General features: G+C 41.8%; 1 protein-coding gene across 8 annotated transcripts; it reads right to left on the reverse strand.

Moving 5' to 3' along the window:
- Positions 1 to 100: 100 nt before the first annotated feature.
- Positions 101 to 24458, reverse strand: LOC115781235 (thromboxane-A synthase-like). Of its 8 annotated transcripts, none has more exons than XM_030730765.1 (14): positions 24332 to 24458; positions 7027 to 7176; positions 6717 to 6810; positions 6261 to 6313; positions 6006 to 6102; positions 5729 to 5845; positions 4705 to 4793; positions 4463 to 4611; positions 4032 to 4159; positions 3568 to 3927; positions 3386 to 3474; positions 2672 to 2809; positions 1338 to 1500; positions 101 to 1061 (listed from the first exon to the last, which is right to left on the reverse strand). In XM_030730765.1, exons 2-14 carry the CDS (start codon positions 7125 to 7127, stop codon positions 948 to 950), a joined length of 1692 nt encoding a protein of 563 aa, XP_030586625.1. In that variant the 5' UTR covers positions 7128 to 7176; positions 24332 to 24458; the 3' UTR covers positions 101 to 947. The 8 variants fall into 8 exon arrangements, with proteins under 8 accessions (XP_030586625.1, XP_030586617.1, XP_030586621.1 ...); XM_030730757.1 differs by having other exon boundaries at positions 4032 to 4162; XM_030730761.1 differs by lacking the exon at positions 24332 to 24458 and adding an exon at positions 23033 to 23207 and having other exon boundaries at positions 4032 to 4162.
- Positions 24459 to 24523: the final 65 nt, after the last annotated feature.

Consider the following 24523-nt stretch of genomic DNA (forward strand, 5'->3'; position numbering starts at 1 on the left):
ATCATAGAAACCAGGAAAAAGACAATGTAGCCAAAGTTTTGTTTTTCCTCTTTCGAATGCAAATGCAATTAGCTTTAAAAATGACACGTTTAATTTCAGTTAATAATTTATTTTACTGAGTAACAGTAAATGGGAGATAATTTGTAAGACACTGAACAGCAATTGCATATGGCTATAATATTCAGTTATTTTAGAACACAGAGTGCTGATTACAATGATCTGAGTTCATCTTAACAGTGATACAAGTACAAGGAAATATTCAATGTGAAAGGGACACTGTGAAGTGAAAAAAATTACCTTTACAAAAAAAAAAAGAACAACTTTGACAATATCTTCTAATCAAAGAGGCTCACCTACTTCAAATCTCCCATGAAAGAGGACACTAATACAAATGTGAAGACCAAAAATGACAGATCTGGCTTGTTGTGCATGTAAGTTATTGAGCTGTTTCAACTGTCCCTCTGTCCCAGCATTCTAGTATGCATGAACAACATGTCTTTGCAAACTAACTCCATAGTTTCTGTGAACACCATGCTTTTAAATAACTCTTTTTCTCCAGTCATTTCCCTTTTAACCATGTGGAGATCCTGAACCATGTGATTCACTGGATGTTATAAATAAACACAGTATAAAACTACACAAAGTAGTCATTTTACCACGTTATTTATGTGCATCAAGAAAAAAAAATGAATGTGGAAATATGTTCTCATGTGGCATTTCTCCTGGTGTAGATGTAAATCAAACAGTTCAAAGAGTCACTATAGTATGATTAATGTGTCTCTTAGGAACATTTGAATTAATCAGTAAATCCCTTATTATATTCAAGCCTGAAGCATTTCAGTGCTGCAATTTTTCAAGCATCTACCCAAGGACTGGCTCAAACTAAACTAGGGAAGCTGAACTTATGGACTTGGGAGATTGTTGTGTTACAGTATGGTGTAAATGCTCTAATCATCTGATGGAGAATTCAACAGACCACCTCCTTGGTTCCTTCTTACGATTTTCACAAAAATACCATTTTTAGGTTCAAGAGTGTGTTTTGAATTCAACTCAGGAGGAACCTGAAGATAAAACAAACAAACAGAAAACTCACCTCAGCAAAACAAACATTTTCCATATATTTATGCAACTATCATAGCCAAAAATGAAAGTAGCTGACAAATGCATATCTAACGGTTAGTCATATAAATTTTGGATGTAATCCATAGTAAACAACGCTTGCAGGAGTCCACGTTTATACATATAAATACAGACCCACTGCATTTCTTCAACTGATGTATTCATTGTGGTATCAACTCCCAATGAATATTTATCAGTTTTCTTCAACTCCAACCTACCTTCGTCTCAGGACAGGCCAGAATGCTGAAACCATGGAACAGCCGCACTAAAGCCATTTTGATTTCGAGCTGGGCGAGCTTCATTCCCACACAGTTACGGGGGCCAGCCCCAAATGGTAGGTATACAAATGGATGTCGATTGGCTTTAGCCTCTGGTGTAAACCTGGGGACCAACAGTAAGTTCTTTATCAACAGTAAAAGCAGTGGAGAAAGAGATCACACTTTTAGTGGTAAAACACTGGTTTAAATACAACATTGAAAACAAACAACCCTTGCTACATTAGCTCTAGTAAAACTTCATTATATATTAATGTAAAACTGTTAAAATATGACAGATGTGCCTTGGTCTGAAAGATTGAGGTAAAGGAATAAGTAACCTTAGACTAGTTATAAATGGTTAAATCACACCAACAAAAACTGACTGAAGTACAAATTCCAGAAGTTTAAAAATTAACTGTTATAGACGGAGATAGATGCAACACCAGTCATAGGACAATCCCAGTTACGAAACATTCCAAAACAAACAAACCAAAGCTGCATCTACAAAGTGAAGCACAGTTTCAGAATATTGCTCCTCAATGTAACATTGCAAAGACTTTGAACATGTCATCATCTACAGTACATAATATCAAGATATTCAGAGAATCTGGAGCAATTTTTGAGTGCAAGGGACAAGGTTGACAATCAATATAGGATGCTCATGATCTTTGGGGTATCAGGCAGAGCTGCATTAAAGATAAGCTAGAATCCTATTTCAGACAAGAATGAGGCAACATTCCTTTCCCAACAGTCCAGGAACAGTTCCCAGTTAAGAAGACGGGATGCTACAAGGTGGTAACATGGCCCTGTCCCAACTTTGTTGCTGCTATTAAATTCAAAATGAGCTACTATTTTCCATGAAATAATGTGTCTCAGTTTAAATGTTTGATATGTTTTCTATGTTCTATTGTAAATAAAATAAGGGTTTATGAGATATGCAATTCCTTGTGATATTTCAATTTTACAAAACATAGCAACCTTTTTGGAACTGGGGTCGTATTTGTGGGCTGAACGTAGTATAACTTCAATAGACAGAAGGGTCTACCACACCTTAAAAACATGTATTTTTACCATGGTAATTTACTGCCATAATATAATGCCAATTCACAAATATTTGATGTTCGCGTGGTTAATACATAACTTATTAATGTTATAAGTCAGCATTTGATTGGTTGTCGCTCACTTCAAAGTTAACTGCAAGTGGTGATATTTGTAAATGTGAATTTGTCACGTCAAGTCATTTTTCATTAAATACAAGTCAGTCTTTTTACTAGATTCAGACAGAACTGAAGCACCTCTCAGGAATGAATTTCTCAGGCTCTGGCCAATGTTCTGGGTCACGATGGAGGAAGCCTGCAGGAATCTCCAGTATTGCTCCTTTAGGAAGCTGCTGACCATTCACCACACAGTCATGTTCTATTTCTCGTGCAAACCTTAGTGGGACAAAATATCATGAACAAGATTGTTTGATTTTTAAAACTCAAATATTTTTGTTTATTCCAGACAATTACAGAATCAAACTCTTGGTCAGTCTAATCACAAGAGTTACAACAGCTATAACCTTTTGTGAACATGAAGTGTTTCCCCTACCATTGCTATCAACCAGAGAAGATAAAGAGAACAAAATAATGAAAAATAAATTTAATTATTTCCTAATTTATTTGCAGCTTTTTGCTCCTTCTGCTGTCCTCTTAGCTGCAGTAGTTTCCCTTTCCTCTTCTGCTTTCTGTTGCACGTTACATGCGTCCATTCAGAGCGGAGAAGTCCGACTGTGATGAAAGTCACTGAAAAAGTGCATTCTTAAAATGCATCCACCTTGGATTTTGCAACATTATCAACAATGCTCCAGGTAGGTTTTTCTGATTATAACATTACAGCTATACCCCATTATAAGCTCATGAATGTTAACAAAAGACAAATATGGAAGTTCTTTCAGCAGGTGTGGGTAGGTCACATCATATCACTCCCTACTGCAGCCAGCCTTTTTCCCAATTATCATCCTTCTTTACCTGAATCCAGGAGGGTAGAGGCGTAAAGCTTCACATATAACCATGTCTAAATACTTCAACTCCTGGACATTTGTGTAATCAGCTGACTCCTACAAAAACAAGCAGCATGAAAAAATTCAGTAATGGCCCACAACTACTTGCAGCTAAAAAACTCAAAACACACTACAATGCAAAAGACTCACATATCTAGTGTAGAAATCATCCACCTCTGCCTGTACTTTGATTTGACATTCAGGGTGGAGGGCCAACACGTAACAGGTGAAGGCTAATGTGCTGCTACTGGTTTTATAGCCTGCCAGGAAGAAGACGAAAGCCTGACCCACAATCTCATCGTCACTCAAAATCTTTTTCTGTGGACGGCGGACAGAGGACTCCTGTAGATGAGGATAGTGATTTCCCTGAATCAAACCCAAAGGCTGGGTCTGCTGGTTCCTGTGATCAATCTCATTATCATCATTGTTTGATGTGTCAAAATGCTCCAAAGACACACTCTCCTTGGTAGCTCGAGCATCTAACATCAGCTGAAGGAAGTCTCTACGCCTCTACATGTAAAAAATAATAAATGAATAAATAAAAATGAAGGGGAAAGGCTCTTTCAAAGCTGTTATACATGGAGATAGATTGATTAGAACAGTTAAAGACTCACTTGCTCAGGAGGCTGCTCCTCTCTCTGTTTGATGATCTTCTGAATGCTGTTAATAAAGAAATTGTTCATCTTGTCTTGTGTTTTGTCGCATATGAATCTTGACAGAGGAGCCATGAGGAAGGGAAAAGCTACTGAAGACAGAAACACAAATCTTTAGAGAAATGCCAACAATATACACAGGCATATGCACAATATCCTAACAAAAATGTTTAAATACTTAATACACAAAATGCTTTTTATGCTTAATTTCTGTAAGAGTTGTAAAAATATTAAAAATGTTTTAAATAATTCCGGATTTTTCTGTGTCATAGTAGAAATCAATTAAACATTCCTGATATGCATAAATATATATACTTTCTTTGCCATCATCTTCCTGTTTTAATGTCCAATATAATTCTCCAAAATTCAATGAAGGTAAAACAATTACTGACAAAAAAGTAACAGAATGGGCTTGAAGAAAGAAGGTGGAGCGGCCATCTGAGCATGTTGGACAAATGGGTCGTCTGGGTTGTTCTGTGAGTCCACCTGAGTTCCAAATGCCACACTGGCAACAACATCCATGGTAAAGCCCCCAAAGCATCTGCAAGAAAACATATACAAAGGAGAATATGAGTGACAACAAAAACATACTAAATTAATTCTTTCAGCTTTTGCTTCTTGTTGTTGTAGTTACCTGTGGATGTCAAAAGCCTCTCCTGACTCAACATGGGCATTTAAATTCTTCATCAGGGCATCAGTGGCTGTGCTGATGAGTGGAACCATCTACACTCAAGCAGAGACATGATGACAAATGCAAACTTTAAGGGCACTCAGTAGCGTGCATAAATCCACAACCCCAAATTCTTTATATGCCAATATTGTAGTCTAGATATCCTGTGCTCAGTTTATGTATATTGGGAAAAAAAACCTGAAGGAAAAAAAGGAAAAACAAGATACATGAATTGTATACATGTGTGTGATTTTGTGCAGGGTTTGTAGTTTGCATTGTTGTTAGTGTTTTAATTTCAAATATCAGACAATGAGTTGTCAACAGCAACTGTTCATATCTAAGTACCAAATTTCATTGCAATAGATTAAATATTCATTGAGATATGAATTTTAAAATTTTGCCAGTGATGAGATAAGAGATAAGTTTTAAAATTTTTGGTGACCTTGATCTTTGACCTTGGGCCCTTAAGGAATATTTCCACAAAGTTTAATCCATTTGAAAACATAATCTCCCTCCACCTATTAGTGGATGAGGTAACCAGTCCTCTAAAGTCTTCAGTGAATCATTACAGAACCATAAACATAAAAACAAAGGGGGAAAGGTCCATGTTGTTCCATGAACACGACTAGCACAGATATTTAAACTATGCATACTGTGAAAGATGAGCATGAAGGTACAATATGAATATGTAAAATATGGCTACTAAGCTTAAACTATAGATACACCAAATTCAGAAATTTAATCAGAAACATAAATTAAAATAAATTTAAGAAACACTGAAAATCTTCCATTCTTGCACCTACATGGCAGCTTTCTCTAAAATGATACAGATTTTGCATTAACTTAAATTTAATAAATTTAAAAAAAAAAACACATTCATCTTTTTACAGGAAACTTTGAATTTCATTATTTTCAGTGGACACATTGTGTCAAAATGTGGCCACATCTTATCTTATTGTCCCAGTTAATGAGAACTTTATTTCCTCACTTCTTTCATCTTGGCAGCACTGAAAGATGGGTTCAGGACACTCCGTACTCGCTTCCACTGGTCATTCTTTAACTGGGTCAAAGAATCAGTCACCGGCTTTTTGACAAACAAATATGTCTGCACAGACAACAGGAGAGGACAGGCACAACAATTTGTGTGGGAATAAGGAATAAACAAATATTATGTGTGAATACGTCAGGGGATTTCATTTTTGTTATAGTGGCACCATTCCTGGGGCTTGTAACGTGCATCAACATCCTCTACACAGTGTCCTCACCTTTCTGTTAGGGAAGCTACTGAAGTCCTTAACCAACACCTGTCTGAGGATATTAAGGTCTGCTACCACCACGACAGGTGTGCGGCCCAAATAAAATCTGAAATATGCCATTTATAACATATGAGTGGCGTCCCAGCCAAAACAAGGAAAAACTCGAATGCTGACAGTAAAGTATTCATCACATTGTAGATAAACTCTGTAAAATATGCAGAATATTGTTTCAGTATGTGAGCTGTAGGACATCTTTTTACTTACCCACATACTTTACCATGTGTTTTTATGAGGTCGTTCAGAGGTTTCAAAAAACCCTGAAAAGAATGTTAAAAAAACAAAGAAACTTGACATCAGTCTAAAAATATCAACATTGCAGACAAATTATTATTTTAACCGTGTTAGAACAGATAAACGTTTAACTGTTTTTCTATGTATCACAATGTGTTCATCATAAACATGCACATGACCAGATCAACTACGGGTTTCTGTGTCTTTCTTTATTCAACGGTGGTCCGAACCTAACAAACCGAAAGTGTAGAAAACTGAACAGCATAGCAGCTTATCACCGTGACTTTATAGAAGCTGGGGCTATACGTGTCAAATGACAACCTGTTAATAATGACAATAAGTCAGAACAAGGATTTCCTCCCAGTTTGATGCAAAATGAAGCAGATGTTGCAGAAAATTCCAGTCGTTCTTTATTACATTGCATCTTACCTGCTGAAACATGAAAACGTTACCAAAGAAAGGTACTGGCTTTGGATGGTTGATGCCACATCGTGAAAGGACTGAGAAGGGGTAGACTGAATACCTACAAGTAAAGGCATTGAAATATAGTTTGCTGAAATTTCACAGATCTAACTTTTACCCAGATTCTGCCTACAGATTTATTATTGCATTTGTTTGCACTCCTCTATAAAATGTCAGTGTGTGTGCTCTATGGCACTACCAGATTATATAAGTGGACTCATTAACACTGCAAAAAGTATATCACAAATAAGCCTATTGACATTTGTTATTTGCTCACCAGTAGAGGAGACCAAGAAAAATGAGGAAGAGGCTGAGTGTCACGGATATTCCGCTGGCCTCAGTGTTGAATACATTTAGAAAGTCGACTGCAGCCTGCATGTTGGAAGAACTCCTTTCAGTTTTCTACCAGCAGTAGGAGATAAAGACTCTGGAGAGAAAAATGACAGACAAGAATTAGTTTTACTAAAATTATTGCTGAATGATGACTTCTATCACTAAAAGTATCTTAAACACCAAAATATTAAAACGCACTGTGCAGCAACCATCAAGATAGTGGTTTTTCTGGTAATTATCATTACACTGTCATATATTTTCATCACGAGAATGTATTCCACTGGTAGCAGTTGTCACATTGTCGTACACCCATGTGTTATAAAACTAGTACATAAAGTAGCTGGTATTTTTTGTGTTTCCCAGCCACCCGAGCAGCAGGCGTCTCATCAGTAGGGTCTGCAGAGACAAATTCATTATGGCAAAAAGTCCTTCACTGCTGATGCTGCCATACCCACTGATGTGTTGAGCTGTGCATCCTACCCTCCACAGCAAAAGAAACAGTGATTAATGTAGGAACTGTGGTGGCTGCCAGATGCTCAGCAGGACTTACGGAGGTCACTGGCCTGAGCACTCTGGGGACTTGTTCACTGTTCCCTCACCACCTGAAGAACTGTAAAGAGGAAGATGTTTCCTTGAGTTCCAGTCTAGTTTTGTAATGGCCAGAGGTGGGAAGTAAACGATTGAAAGCCTATTTGAAGATGTACTACGTTTTATTTCAAAATCGTAGAATAAAATCACAGTTTTTTCATTGTCATACCATTAAAATGTATTAACAACTTGCCCCAAAATTTGCTGGATTAAAATCCCTCTAGAATGTGAACCCCGGTCCGATTTCCAAAAACTAAAGTGTTCTGTAATCTGTGGGAAGAGTTCTATCAATTTAGCTCAGAACTGAAATCAAACGGACAACTTTAAAAATTTATCCAAGTACCTACAATATGTGGAAGTAGAAAGGACATTTTCTAAGAGATGGTTCATTTACTGAATTATTTTATTTAAGGAATTAAGAGTTGCTTGCATGTTGTGTGCAGGCTGGGTTTTTTTTTTTTTTTTGATAGAAACTGCTTCTAATGACTGAGCTGGGATGCCTGAGGAATGGAATCTGGAGAGTTCTACTCGGGGCATCTCGTACCACACAGAGCAGTAAACCTCAGAGCAGCAGCAGCAGGTCAGGTAATCACAGCCTGCACACCACCATCATTTACTGGAGCTCACAATAGAAAGCTGTGATTCTTCTCCCCATGCAGAGCCACTACAACTGATCTTAGGGTTTATTGCGGCGTATATTATCCGACCTTTTACCAAACGCCGCAGCAGGCTAAGACGTGAGTGTATATACTAAAGACGCGTTCTTCCTTATCCTTTTTACAGACTTTATTTGCTCAATCTCACAGCTTTAAGAAGGCAAACACTTACTTTGTTGTTGCATTTCACATCACCGTACAATGGCATTTTGAATAAAGGCGTTAAACGGTCAACAGAAAAGTCAATCACTCACGCTCACCCCGCACAAGATCCTGCTCTGCTGTGCACCTGCAAGCACTCAAATTAGTACCACCACCACACCTCGAAGTGCCATCCACAAATCAAATTTAACCACGCCCACACCTGGCAGCACAACAGAGTAAATAATCGGGAAAGAAAAAACAATATGGCTCCCACATTCCGGCCCCAAATTATTTCATAGAAATAATTCATCACTACAAATATAAAAAGACAAAACAAAGTACAAATGAATTATTGATTCTCTGCAGTTCAAAAGTCCATAAAATACATCACCGAAAGTGTCAAAAACAATCCAAGTTTATGTCCACATGCAACATATCTTCAGTCTTCATTATCCCTCTGCTTCCTGCAAAAGGCAGACCTTGGTTACTGGCCGGTCCAAACAACTGGTCTTCGTTTTAATTCAAACACTTCGCACAAGTCCACCTTTATCCTGAACAGTATCCACAATTCGCCCTGTAATCCAAGTGTTGCGTGGCGCCGCATCATCCACCAGAACCACGAGATCTCCTACAACAAAGTTTCTTTTTGCAGTATTCCACTTTTGCCGCTCCTGCAGCCCAGGAAGATATTCTCTCACCCACCGTTTCCAGAACAAATCTGACATGTACTGCACTTGCTTACAACGACGTCGTGCATAAACATCTTCCTTCTGGAACAAACCTGGGGGCAATGATGGCTGTGATTTCAACAAAAGCAGAAGGTTAGGAGTCAAAGCCTCCAGATCTTGAGGATCTGTTGATGCCTTTGTTATTGGATGACTATTAACAATTGCTTCAGCCTCACAAAACACTGTCATCAAACCTTCTTCATCCAGGGTCTGAGTCCTTAAAACAGAGTTTAACACTTTACGGACTGACCGAATCAACCTCTCCCAAACACCTCCATGGTGTGATGCAGCTGGAGGATTAAAAACCCATTTCACACCCCTTTGCAGCAGCATGTCATTAATGAGGTTGTTGTTTAGTCTCTCAATAGCCATTCTCAATTCACGTTCAGCACCCACAAAGTTGGTACCATTATCTGAACGGATCTCAAGAACTTGACCACATCTTGCTATGAACCTTCGGAGGCCGTTAATAAAAGAATCTGTGTCCAAAGATGACAAAACTTCAAGGTGTATGGCTCGTATCGCTAAGCATGTAAAAATGAGCCCATACCTCTTGACCACAGCTCGCCCACGCTTAACTTCAAATGGTCCAAAACAATCCAAACCAACTCGAGTGAAGGGTGGTTCATCTGGTGTTATTCTACTTTGTGGAAGATCAGCCATCTTTTGCTGCCCAGGTGCAGCCGATAATCTACGACAGGTGACACATTTTGACAAAACTTTCCTAATGGCAACACAAGCACCAGGTATCCAATATTTCTGACGCAAGTGAGAAAGCATATGGTTTCGTCCACCATGGCCTGTTTCTTGATGTACATGATGGAGAATTAGACTGGAGACGTGTAGATCTTTAGCTAATATAACTGGATGTTTTATTTCAAATGGCATAGCCACTCCACTAAGTCGCCCCCAACCCTAATAACACCATCATTCAGGATTGGGTTAAGCTTGTAGAGATGACTTGTCTTCCTTACATATTCTCCTCTTTCTAAGCTGGCCAATTCTTCAGGAAATCTTGTTTTCTGGCAAACCTTGATAATTGTAGACTCAGCCAAAACCATATCCTCCACGCGCAGAACATCCTTTGGCACTTGAGCCTTAACATCTTTCATTTTAAACTCTAGTTCTTTCTCCAGCTGCTCAGCACTCAGATCCAATCCAGAAAGTGTTTCTCTCAACAACTTTCGATGTCGTACCAAGGACAACAACAAGGTCTTAAACTTGAGAAGCCAACCAACGGCCCTTTTAAGGCTAAGCCAGGAAGAAAAATAGCCCATAAGCCTCTCTACTGGATTGACCTGGCCAACTTGAGTAGCATTCACCGCCGCTACTTTGACCTCAGGATCTTCATCAGAAAGGTCTTTCAAGACCTCAGGGTTTTGCGGCCACCTATTCTCAGGTTCACGCAAAAAGTCTGGACCACAGAGCCATTCCCTAGTCTTTAACAATGTCTGAACCTTCACACCTCTGGAGGCTAAATCCGCAGGATTGGTTGATGTATTTACATGCCTCCATTGGAATACATCTGACAGTTTCAGTATCTCCGACACTCTGTTTGCTACAAAGATTTTAAATCTCGACGTCTCATTTCTAACATACTTCAGAACAGAAGTACTGTCTGTCCAGAAGACAGACTCTTGAAGATCCATTTGTAACTCTTTCCTCAATAACCTGTCCATCCTACTAGCAACCACTGCAGCAGTCAGCAACTTAGGAGGAATAGTGACAGGTTTCAGAGGAGCTACCCGCGCCTTGCTCACCACAAACGAACAATGAGAATGTCCTCTGTTATGAAGTAGCAAGTAGGACACTGTTCCAAATCCCTCTTCACTTGCATCTGCAAAGTGGTGAAGCTGAGCAAAAACAACATCACCAAAGTCATCGGGCTTAAAACACCTACTGACTTCCCAGGTCTCAAGATGACGAAGGTCTTCTAACCAAGACATCCAGTCTCTGGCAACACGAGAGGGTAGAGGATCATCCCAACCCAAACCCCTTTTACAAAGATCTTGGAGGATTATCTTCGCAGACAACACAACAGGAGCCAGGAAACCAAGAGGGTCATAAACCGAACTAACCACAGACAAAATGCCTCTTTTTGTAAGTGGACGGTTTTTGAGTATAATCTTAAACTTGAATGAATCAGACTGGACACACCACTGCACACCCAAGGCACGCTCCACAGGTAAGACATCATTGTCCAAGTCTAGATCCTTAACTTCTTTGGCTCGCTCCTCCTGAGGGATAGCAGCGAGAACTGCGCGTCTGTTGCTTATCCATTTTGTGAGCTTGAACCCACCTTCAGCACACAAAGCGCCAAGCTCTTGATATAAAGTCACTGCTTCCTGTTCAGAGCCAACAGACACCAGACAGTCATCCACATAAAAATGATGCAGAATGGTGTTAACTGCCAAGGGACTAAAGTGCTTTTCATTATCCACAGCACACTTCCTCAAAGCAAAGCATGCACAACTAGGAGAGGAAGTAGCACCAAACAATTGCACCGTCATTCTATACTCAACAGGCTCCTGGCTGCAGTCGCCGTCGGGCCACCATAAGAATCTCAGTAAGTCGGAGTCTTCCACTGGCACCTTAACCTGATGGAACATGGCCTTGATATCTGCCATGAGCACTACAGGCTCCTTGCGAAACCTTGTTAGTACTCCTACCAGTGAACTTGTGAGATCAGGTCCTTGAAGCAGTTGTGAATTCAAAGATATCCCCTGAAACATGGCCCCACAATCAAAAACCACCCGCAGTTTTTTCTTTTTGGGATGATACACCCCATGGTGCGGTATATACCACACCCTTCTATCAGGACGAGTCAACTGTTCAGTTGGAACTTTCTCAGCATAGCCATCAGTCAACATCTCAGACATGAACGCAACATAATCTAAATAATATGATGAATCTTTATTCAAACGCTTTCTTAGGCTCAACATACGTTGTTCCACCACTGCCTTGTTGTTTGGCATTTTGGTGCAACTTTGTCTCAATGGCAAACCAATACTATAATGACCATCGACAAGCTGAGCAGACCCTGAAACAGACTCAATAAAATGCTCATCCTCCTTAGATAAGCCAGATTGTTCATCCTGTGGGGTTTCAGGAAAATCCACCTTGAGCTGCTTCACCCAAAGCTCATCAAGCCTCGCCACAGAAATTCGGTTCACTCTAATGTCTGGTCGTAAACAACGATCCTTGATCTGACAGTCTCCTCGGAGGGGACCATTTACCGTCCAACCCAGGATAGTTTTGACTGCATAGGGACCACCACCCCCGCGAATCACTTCCCATGGCTCTAAAGCTCGAGGTACATTCATGCCAATCAGAAGGTCCACATCTGCATCAACTTCTGGTATTTTTATGTGCCTCAAGTGCGGCCATCTTTGGAGATCCTTTGTGCATGGAATATTACCTCTATTAACAGGCATACTTCTTTGTGTAAAAATCTGAGGTAAGCTACAAAAGTTGTCGGAATTAAACCCAGCAATTTCCAAATCCGACAACATATAACTATCCACCACTTTCTCATGTCCCATAGTTCGAAGAAGAATCCCCATTTTCTTTCCTGTAACCTTAAGCCGATTCATTAGCCACTCTGTACAAAATGAAGCAGTGCTTCCTGGATCCAAGAATGCATATGTGACAAATATCTAATTTCCCTTTTTAGATTTCAACTGCACAGGGAGCACAGAAAGCGCACAATCCTCATCACCAGCTCCAGACAGACCACTGGACTGTACTGACACCACAGCACCTTCTATTGCCATTTCTGGTCCATCATTTACCTGATTTGATCTCTTTTGCAACAACGTAGGATGTTTAAGATTACATACTTTACATATCAAACGTTTTCTACAATCCTTACTCATATGCCCAATGCACAGACATCCAAAACACATTCTCTTTTCCTTCAAAAAGGATAAGTTTTCGTTTTGTGTCCTTTTATCCAAAAGATGACAAACATCCAAAGAATGTCCAGCTCCACAAAACCAACACACTTTAACTGCTGAGCTCACCCTTTTGTCTGCAGGTGTTGCAGTAGTAGCAAAAGTACTGCTTCTAGCCTTCCTGGTAGTTTGAAATTTGACTATTTCAGCTTCCTTCCCCTTTGTAACAGGTACGTCCTGTATACTTCCAAAAAGTGGGTCTGTTAGGTTCGGACCACCGTTAAATAAAGAAAGACACAGAAACCCGTAGTTGATCTTTTAACCTGCAGGGAGAGTCTCAGTCAGCCAACACGCGTGTGTGTGTATGTCTGAGGGAGAGTCTGAACCTTCTTCCTGCTTGGCTCTTTTATTTTAGCATCATGTGAGTTTACACAAAGCTCAGGTAACAACATCACTCACTTCACATGATGAAATCACATATGTTTACACAAAGCTCAGGTAACAACATCACTCACATCACATGATGTAATCATGTATGTGTATGTGTACTGTATGTGGGTGTGTGTGTGTGTGTGTGTGTGACGTCAGGAAACAGGCGTTACCTGCTTTCCTCACCTGGAGGGTCCAGGTGTGTATGAGTATGTTTTGTGCTTACAATCTGATGGTCATGTGCATGTTTATGATAAACACATTGTGATACATAGAAAAACAGTTAAGCGTTTATCTATTCTAACATTTCCTCCCTGTTTATCATGAACATAGCACATACTACCCTGAATGAGGTTGAGGCGAAAAACCTGTCATGCGGCTGTCTATCCTTCTTTTGACCCAAAGTCACTCTCTATTCTTTCAAGACAGGAAAATTCCTCAACGGCCCCGCCGCTCACGGCAGCCACTGCTAGTCAGTCTCACTCGGGGAAACACCTACATACATATGCAAATTTTAAACATTAGTTTGAAAACTAGTTTACATCCACCCCCATCACTTGGTCTCCCATTTTCAATGGGGGTTTCATATTCGGTCTTCTATTTCACCCTCCTGCCCACCCTGCACAAGGGTATACTGGTAGAAAGCTACTCCTCCTTGCGGGGCAGCCAGCAAGTCCAAAACCACTCTATTCTGCATCACCATTGCACGCAAGGCGCTCAACTCCTGTGTTGCAGTCACGATGGTCATCAGTGCGCCCAGGGTGCAGATCCAGTTCCACGTGGTCATTGCACGTGAATGAGCCATCCCTATTTAGTGGGGGATTCAGTTGTTTTCTTCACGGGTTTGAGACGAAGGTGGCCTAGGGCTCACCCCCCCCTTTGCACCCCGACTTCCATCCCCTACTCAGCGTTGGTTGGCTCAATCCTTTTGCAATGGCTGAGGTGTATCCACGTGGATCTATCTGCTATTTTGACTGCAGTTGGTGTAGTCAGTAGTACTTTGTAGGGTCCGTCCCACCGGGGTTGGTTCCAGCACTTCTTCTTGATCACTCTGACCAGGACCTAGTCTCCCACAGCCACCGGATGTTCCTGTTGAGAAGCAGAAAAGCCTTCCTGGCCGTTTATTTGTGGCAACAACCTTTTTGCTTTGGAACAACTTTCTCATCCAATCACTCAAGTCTGTCTCTTCCTCTGCTTGTTGTTCTGTGCACACCAGGAGTCTAAAAGGTTGGCCGAACAATGCCTCATAGGGGGTTATCCCTGTGTCGTTGGGGGTCACATGCATGTATGTTTTTACTAAGTCTATGTATTCTACCCAGGGCCTTCCCGTTTCTGCCATACATTTCCTTAGTCTGTTTTTACTTATAGGTCTTACTCACCATCCCCCCCTGTTGATACATGTGTTAAACCATGTGTCAATATGGCTGCTGTTTTGAACAGTGACCTAGGAAGTACAGGTTTTCCTTTTATGTGGTACTTTAAGTGGAAGTGAGTGGAAAAGCACCAGTTCTCTGGAGGCCTCAACAGCGAGTGCTGCTGCACATACTGCTTGCACGCAATGTGGTAATGCTCCTGAGACTGCATTTAGGCATTTGGAGTAATAAGCAATTGGCCTCAATTTATCTGCAAAAGACTTTAACAGAGCTGAGGTCATAAACCCATCCTTGCAATCTACAGTCTGGACAAAATCTGTTTTGTAATTTGGAAGAGGCAGCACTAAGTCTGTTATCAGTGCTTCTTTTACTTTTGTGAAAGCTTCTCCAGCCTCTCATCCATTGTATGACATCTGTCATTGCCATGGGGTTGTTGTATGTGTGCTAGGCTGCGTGTGTGTGTTAAGCGCTATACGTCATTAATGAGTGTGAGTTGTGTGTGTGTGTTTGTAGGTGATATCTCACTTCCCTTCTCTGCTGATCAGGCAACTCGCCCTCATCTGATTTGTCTGGAGTCCTCCTCTCCGATCAGTGTGACACAGTCTGGTTAGTCCATGTTCCCTTCACCATTCATGGGCATTCATTTCGCCAATGACCCGTCAGGCCGCAGTTGTTATTTGTCATCTCGGACAGCACATCCGAGAGAAGTCACCCCGCTCTTTCCTTGCCCTCGTCCACGTCCTCTCCCATGGGCAACACTTTGCCCAGTGGCGACTGCTGAATACAGAGTCAATGTTGCTTTCCTCTATCAGCATCTTGTCTTCTTCTTCTTCTTCTTCTGAGTAACCATCTCCTGCACATGTCGCACATGACGCTCACTTCAGCGTGACGACTGTCACACTTCAGGTCTCTGCTCTGAGCAGCCGATCTCGTCTGTCCCCACACGGGGGAGAGCAGCGTTGAGGGTTCTTCTGGGGTGGAGCTGTCTGCTTGTCTGCAGGTTGTAGTGCGGCAGCGGCTCACTAAAAAGGTGTAGGTGGTGGGTCCCGTATTTGGCCACGATGATTCTGGTGCGGATGATGTGTGATCGGAGGGCAGGAGTCCAGATCTGGGTCAGAGATTTTCAGCTCTTATAAATTTGCCTGCAAAAAGGGCATAGAAAGATGAGGTATCACAAGTAACAACAAATGGAGGTGGCCCCAAAACCACCACTCCATTAATTAGGGCATCAGCTGTTCTGCTGCTCTAAACTCTGCTAAGATCTCGCTCTCCGCCGAGTTCTTTCACTATTAATTTTCTACTCCTGAGTTCCCCTCTCCATTTTTTCCTAGTGAGACGACTCTCACAGGTTCTTCTTTTAAATCAAACTTTTTCCCATCCATCCATCCATCCATCCATCCATCCATCCATCCATCCATCCAACCATTCGCTTCCGCACATCCTGTTAAGGGTCGCGGGGGGGGCTGGAGTCTATCCCAGCTGTCATAGGGCGAGAGGCAGGGTACACCCTGAACAGGTCGCCAGCCTGTTGCAGGGCCAACACGGAGTGACAGACAACCTTTCACACTCACATTCACACACTCAGTCACACCTATGGGCAATTTAGATTAGCCAATTAACCTAACCCCAGTAAGTGCATGTCTTTGGAATGTGGGAGGAAACTGGAGTACCCGGAGGAAACCCACGCAAGCACGGGGAGAACATGCAAACTCCACACAGAGAGAGGGAGAGGCCTGGGCCAAGGTGGAATTGAACCCAGGCCTTCCAGATGGTATTCTAACTGTGAGGCAGCAGTGCTAACCACTGCACCACTGTGCTGCCCAAACTTTTTCCCATTTTAAATTATTTGGAATCTTTCTCACTCGATATGTGTTATGGCCGTGCCTCTAAGGCAGGGTCCTTGAATCCAGGCAGCTGTCCAGCAAAGGGTGAAAATTCAAGTTCCTCCATAATTTGCAAATGCAGGAGGACTGAAGCATTTTTTTTCCTTCAGCTTGGCCAGAGACTCGTCACTTCTTTGTGGAAGAACTCACTGGATCCTACCAACAATCACCAAAATTGTCATGGAAATTTATCAAATGAGAGAGACAAGATTCCTGTCGCCCCATCCTTCCTGCTGTTTAACTCCCCCTCCTCCTCAACCTGTGAACCACCAACTGCCCCCTGTAGCTGCGGAGGAGGTGGTTGAGCTGGAAAAGGTGGTTGAGGTGGGGGTTGCTTGGTTCTGCACTTTCAGGAATGCCGCTGTGGGCTTTAAACACTGCTTCCAGGCGACCTTGGTACTCGTATACATCTTCGCCCTCTTTTTGTCTGCATTGGTTAATTTTGTCATAATTTAGGGGTGGCACTAGGGTCTGTTTTGTTCTCCAAATTACCCCTTCCATCCCTTGCTGTAAGATTTCTGAATTATGCCTTAAAATGTTGCCTCCCTCATCTCTTCCTGTGAAGGTGTCCCTTACTCTTCCCCACTCGTGTTTGAAATGGTTGCGGAACACACCAAACATTTCATCCCCATTCAGGTTAAACGAGGTTTGTAATCCCCTTACATCTGTCGCCCATTGTTCTATGTCAATTTTGTGTGGGGTTAAGCCTCTAACGGCCTCTTGCATTTCAGTTTCAGTCCAAGGTCGGTAAACCAAAATAGTGGGAGGTTGAGGGGCGCTTGCTGTCCCTATGTTTGGGTTCGCGACTTGGAGCATGGGGAAGGTTTGTGCCACTGGTTCCAGTGCAGGTGGGGGCCCTCCACAATTGAAACAATCCCTTTCATGCCCGTACTCTGATAAACCGGGATAACCTGCTGGCTTAGGTGTGGCATGCACATCTATGTGCGCCAGTGTTTTAAGTTCCCCATTTCTGGTGCGGCTCGCAATGGGAGAGAAAGCTGCGGGAGAAACAGCTGTTAAGCCTTCCCTTGCTTGGGTCTCATGTTGTTTTGTCCCACTAGCCCCTCCCCCCTCTAAACATGGCGCGGCTTGTTTTACGCCGTTAGCTCCTCCCCCCTCTAAACATGGCGCGGCTCCGGGTGCCGCAGGGTCAGGCCCGCTACGGTCTTGCTGGGATCTACATACAATGTGAGTTTCCTCATCTGCCTTTATTCCAGCTGCATGCACGTGTGTGGGTGGTTTTGCTGCTGTGGCTTTAGCCTTCCGCTGTTACTGTCTGCGTTTAGCTTGTAACAGCCACAACTTAGCACACTGCAGTTCCAACTGCACCTTTTTGCAAAATGCTGTTTTTTGTTGCAGCTGTGTTACTAAGTTTTCCCATTCTGTCACTACCAACTTTCCCGTAAACCCATATTTTTTCTTCCATGTCTTTATATATTGAGTTGACCCTTGTTTATGCCATTCCATAAATTTTACATCGCCCTCTAATACGGCAGCCTCGCATTTCGAGGAGGACTTACCCATTGTTTCCGACCTACAATCAGCTTTTGCTTTGTCTCATACAGACCACGGGTCTTTATTGAGACCTAAACCCAAATCCGCCCTTCACTGTGTACTCCAACAGACCATGAAGTTGAAAACCGTTAGATTTTCTTCATGCTGCTGCTTCCACTTCAATGGCGGCTTTCACGCTCTCAGTCACTCACATTCACACACACATACGAGTATTTATGGCGCCTATTTTAAATATTTTTTTACGGCGAGAACACCAAAATTCCAAATTAAGGCCAAATTAAAATTTCTCCGTTGGGCGGGAGTTACCAATTTACTTTCTCCTTTCGGCGAGAACACCTACGGTACCGTTTTATACTTTATTTGCTTTTCCCTGAAAAGCGAACTTTCCCTGAAAGTTACAACGGCCGGTTACCTCACGAACCCGGTTCGGAGGACGTATACTACAGTTTTCCCTGAAAAGCCAACTTTCCCTGAAAGTTATCCTGGCAATCGGACCCGGTCCGACTCAGTAGTGTACGATTTGTTTGTGCTTTTCCCTGAAAAGCTCCGGCCGGTTACCTCACGAACCCGGTTCGGAGGACGTAGACTACAGTTTTCCCTGAAAAGCCAACTTTCGATTAAAGTTATAATGGCAATCGGACCCGGTCCGACTCAGTAGTCTACGATTTGTCCTACCTGGTTTCTGTCGTCTTCACGTTGGTGGATCGGGTCTCGAGGAAAGCGTTCCCAGCGACCGCGGAGAAACCTATGAAGCCGGGCCTGGCGACAAACGTCATGCCCCAGGTCTTTTGTGCAGCGCCTCTATTGCAGCTGGCTGTCTGGACAGTCTGCCGGCATCCCTCCGTAGTCGTTGGAAAAACGTCCTCACTGCCCGCCCGGCTCTCGAAGGACCAAAAAATGTTAGGTTCGGACCACCGTTAAATAAAGAAAGACACAGAAACCCGTAGTTGATCTTTTAACCTGCAGGGAGAGTCTCAGTCAGCCAACACGCGTGTGTGTGTATGTCTGAGGGAGAGTCTGAACCTTCTTCCTGCTTGGCTCTTTTATTTTAGCATCATGTGAGTTTACACAAAGCTCAGGTAACAACATCACTCACTTCACATGATGAAATCACATATGTTTACACAAAGCTCAGGTAACAACATCACTCACGTCACATGATGTAATCATGTATGTGTATGTGGGTGTGTGTGTGTGACGTCAGGAAACAGGCGTTACCTGCTTTCCTCACCTGGAGGGTCCAGGTGTGTATGAGTATGTTTTGTGCTTACAATCTGATGGTCATATGCATGTTTATGATAAACACATTGTGATACATAGAAAAACAGTTAAACGTTTATCTATTCTAACAGGGTCACTCGCTATCTTGACTTGCCTCTCAATGAATTCCACAATATCAAAAAATGTGACTCTATGACCAGCCTTCTCCTGAACATCACATGCCACACTCCTCCACTGATCTCGCAGCTTATAAGGGAGTTTTTTCACAATGGTTTGCATATTTGCAGGCACATCCAAGTCACTTACACCCGGCCCCATAGCATTACAACATTCTCGCAAGAATAGACTATAGGCCTGTAAAGCTTTGAGGTCTTCAGATTTAACCATCGGCCATATAATCACCTTATTCATGTAAGCAGAGGCTACTTTGTATGGATCACCAAAGTGCTCTTCTAGCAATGACTTTGCCTTATTGTAGCCATGTGAAGCAGGCAGGTGATGGCAGTTTCGGACCAAATCTCTAGGCTGACCTCTTGTATATTGCTCTAGAAAATACAAACAGTCCTCATGACTTTGTGTTCTTCCTTCAACATTATGTTCAAATCCCCTTATAAAAGTTTGATACTGGAGTGGATCTCCATCAAAAACCTGTAGATCTAACTTAGGTAAGAGAAAAAGTGACTGTTGTTCAACCAATAAAGACGTAATTTGATTTTGCTTTTCCAAGACTGTGAGAAAACGCTGATCAAGACTATCATCCATTACAGGCACAGTAGGTTCAGACTGCAAGCAACAAACTGGCTGAGCACCTTCCTGCAGGCCGGCCCCAGTCACAAGAGTATGCAGGGTGGGAGCAGGAGCCAGAGCTGTTTTTCTAATTGTCTTAGGCCTCACTGCTGCATAATCTATAGACAAAGCATCACATGCCACCTCAGTTGATGGCTGAATAGTAACTTCAGGCACAAAGGTTACAGCATCCATATTTAACTTTGTTCTCTTACTTTCCTTTAAATACGAGTTCATTCCATCAGTTTTAGCAGAAATGTGAGACTCACAAGACCTTAACACACTAATTTTAGCCCTAGATGCTGCCAGATCCATGTCTAAATCCAACTCCTCCTTTTTTCTCCTTAACCTTTCTTGCTGCTCCTCCAGAGCGTGTTTCTCCTTCAACAGCTTCTGACGAGCCATGAGAGCAGCTGTTTCAGCCTCAGCTCTCAATCTAGCTGATGATGTTGTAGACAATGACTTGCTCAGAGCTGAACTGCCCTTTTTTGATCTTCTGGACACATTAGACACACTATCACCTGGCTTTATGTCATCTTCTAATACATTCATTATTGCCTTTGATGTATTCTCATTATCCTTAGGAACAGATGAATATGGGTCCATAGTGCCCTGTATTATTGAAGCTTGGCCATGTGGCACCTCCAGCAGCCATTCCTTTGTGGCTTCTAAAACGACAATTTTATGTTTCTCCACACTATCAAACCACGCTATTTGTTTCTCTTGTTCATCATGAGGAAGCATAGAAATGACACCATCATTTAATTCCTTTGCTTCTTTAAACAAGCAAGATACATTTTCAACACATGATTGCACCTTTTCAGCATTATCAGTACTCTGCATTAAATCTTTAATTTCTTTAATTAGACCTTTTATCTTTTTCACCTTTGTCTGACGTTGCTCTTGGAGTCGATCTAATTTATGTTCAAAAGCCTTTTGTGTAAGCTTTATTTGCCTTTTTTCCTCTGTTTCATTCACAACATTCAACCTGATATCTGGCTCCATTCCAGCTACAGCATAATCTGATTATCACAATTATTTGATACTTTTATCCAGTTCTCAGCGCCTCATTCCAAAATAACACAATTGTCATTTATTCCCCCATTAAACTATCCAGCAGACTAAGCTAAACTCAACCCTAGTCTTCTGTGCGTACTAGCGGTGGGTACTTATGTACCTCCATACCGATAGTCTCGAACCAGACCAACTGTCTAGAGCCAGAACTACGGCGGTACTCCCAAGCGCAAGGCTTCAGCCGCTTGACACACGAACAAAAACGCTTTCAAAAATACAAAACAAACCAAAACAGCACACTCACCTTATGTGAATGTACCGCTAAACCTAGCAGGGGAATACGATCACTTAAGTGACAATCAATCCATTAGCTTATAAACAAGCAGTAAAATCAATAAAGGCACCTGAGACAGTATCATAACAGACAATTTGTGAATGAATGGGCTTTTACGTTTACACGGCTAGCTTGTACAATGCGAGCTCAGTCATCCAAACAATACCAACAGTACATTTAAAACCTACGTTCCATTTAACACAGACAACCACACTACACAATGACCATGTACATTTTTCTGTTGACAAAATATTGCGGCGTATATTATCCGACCTTTTACCAAACGCCTCAGCAGGCTAAGACGTGAGTGTATATACTGAAGACGCGTTCTTCCTTATCCTTTTTACAGACTTTATTTGCTCAATCTCACAGCTTTAAGAAAGCAAACACTTACTTTGTTGTTGCATTTCACATCATCGTGCAATGGCATTTTGAATAAAGGTGTTAAACGGTCAACAGAAAAGTCAATCACTCACGCTCACCCCGCACAAGATCCTGCTCTGCTGTGCACCTGCAAGCACTCAAATTAGTACCCACACCACACCTCGAAGTGCCACCCACAAATCAAATTTAACCACGCCCACACCTGGCAGCACAACAGAGTAAATAATCGGGAAAGAAAAAACAATATGGCTCCCACAGGGTTCCTCCACCTTCTGAATCCCACTGTAACCCCTGAGTATCCTCAGTGTTAGGTGTGGACGCACAGTCACCCTCTGCTATGGAGGACACAAAGAATAGAACTGTGTTTAAATTCCCTTTCACGGTTTGTGTCCTACATACTGTAACAGATTCAAGCTGAGTGCATTAATTAGAATTAAAATTTAGATTGGAATAATGTTTCTATTCTCATGTATTATTTTATATTATTACAGTAATGTATAATGAGGTTCAGTTAGCTTTACAGAAAAATAGCAGGTAGAAATGTCCTCCAAAGAGCTATTTTTACTTTCTTACTTTGAGTACATTTCAGAGCATGTACTTTTTTACTTTTACTGAAGTATACTGAAGTAAACGTAAAAAAGAAGTTGAACCAGTACTTGGACTTTTACCAAAGTAGTTTTTAACACAAATTCTTGTACTTCTACCTAAGTATAGGACGTCAGTACTTTTTCCACCTCTGGTAATGGCTAACAACATTCGCACCATTTACAGTCAAGGAGAAGAGAACAAGTTCCCTCAGTGCTCCCCAGTTTATTCACGTCCCGTCAACGCCTTGTGTGGTCAGTTCAGAAAGAGAAAGGTGTGTGTGGTTCCAAACAGGAAAGCTCTTCGCATAGTTTTGCAATAAAAATGCCACTGCTGCAGCCAGGTGTAAAGCAAAGTATGTTCAGGAAAATCAGAATGCACAGGTCAGTTTTTCACGCGTTGAGGGTGCAGCTGTACCAGTTTTGAACTTCAGTCCCTTGGACCCCTTGGCTGTCAGGGTGGAAGAGTGGTTCGCATGTGCAGTCCATCCATGGGTGTTGACAACTGTTGCCAGGGGTTACAGACTTTCCAGTGGTTATGGGAGATACTGTGAAATTTCCTCCCACTTAAGCCGAGGAACAATAAGAGTTGTACTGGGAGAAGAAAGGAATCTATGCTTAAATTCTAGATATTTCCTCATCCCAAAAAAAGGGTATCATTACATCCCATACTGGATTTACTTTCTCTCAAATCTCACATTAGGAAATACAAATTCTGAATTTTAACACAAAACATGCTGTTCCAAACTATTCAACAGGTTGACTGGTTCACATGAATAGAGCTACAGGATATTTATTTCCACATAAGTATCCTGTAGATTCCACATTCATCCAGCAGACAGGAAATTCCTCAGGTGAGGAAGGTGTTTTCATGGGCATGTGGAAAAAATAGTGTAGGGCCAGGAGCTGTTATAACGGGGGTTGGGGGACCCTTGAAGTGATTAGTTTGTCTTGGACAGACATGGTGATAGTGAAGTTTCAGTGATTGGGAACACCAGAGTATTTATACATCTCCCATAGAGAGATGCCTCACACAGTTTTCAGAGAACTTCTGTTATGCTAGTAACCAAATGCAGATTTTCCTGATTCAGAGAATCTGGAGAAATCTCTTATGTGCAAGGGACAAGGTCGAAAATTAATATTGAATGTCTGTGATATTCAGGCTCTCAGGCAACACTGCATTAAAGACAGGCATGATTCTGAAATGTAAATCCCTGCATGGGCTCCAGAATACTTCCAAAAATCATTGGCTTTTAGCACAGTTTGCCATGCCATCCATCAATGTTCTATCATGCAAAGAAGAAGGCATGTATTCTGTCCTTGCACAAGCGTTCTGGACCATGCTAGACAGATAGCTGACAAAAAAGACTTCAGGCGTTGATAACGTTTTCATCTTTTATGTAAAACTGAAAAAATAAATATAAAAAAGATATGCATCAACATTTTGCACACTTTACATGCATATTTTGCCTTTTAAATAAACACACGAATTAAAGAAAGAATGTGTGAACCTTGTCGACCCATTTCTGATCACACAATTGGCTACAGAAGTCTGTTAGCAATCAAAGTATCTCTTATTAGCATTAGCTTGCATGTATAGCTGTTAAGGCAGCTAGAAACACATTTAGCTACTTTATGGCTAACATAACATAACATAACAGCTCGGTTATTTCTCATCAAAACAATGTTCAGATACAATAACATTTAGTTAACTTACGGACAAAGATACTCCAAGGCTTAAAAACACTGTCTCTCTGCCATGCTGTGAGAGTCCATGCTCGACTGACTGACTTTCTGACAAAAACGAAACCTAACTCAAATCCGGCCACAAGCGGGTAGTAAATCAACAGAATACAGGCTTTTCTATATAAACATTTCTCAGTATCACAATACAGCATGTGTGAACATG

The sequence above is a fragment of the Archocentrus centrarchus genome, chromosome 6 (genome assembly GCF_007364275.1).
Source record: "Archocentrus centrarchus isolate MPI-CPG fArcCen1 chromosome 6, fArcCen1, whole genome shotgun sequence".
Lineage (NCBI taxonomy): Eukaryota > Metazoa > Chordata > Actinopteri > Cichliformes > Cichlidae > Archocentrus > Archocentrus centrarchus.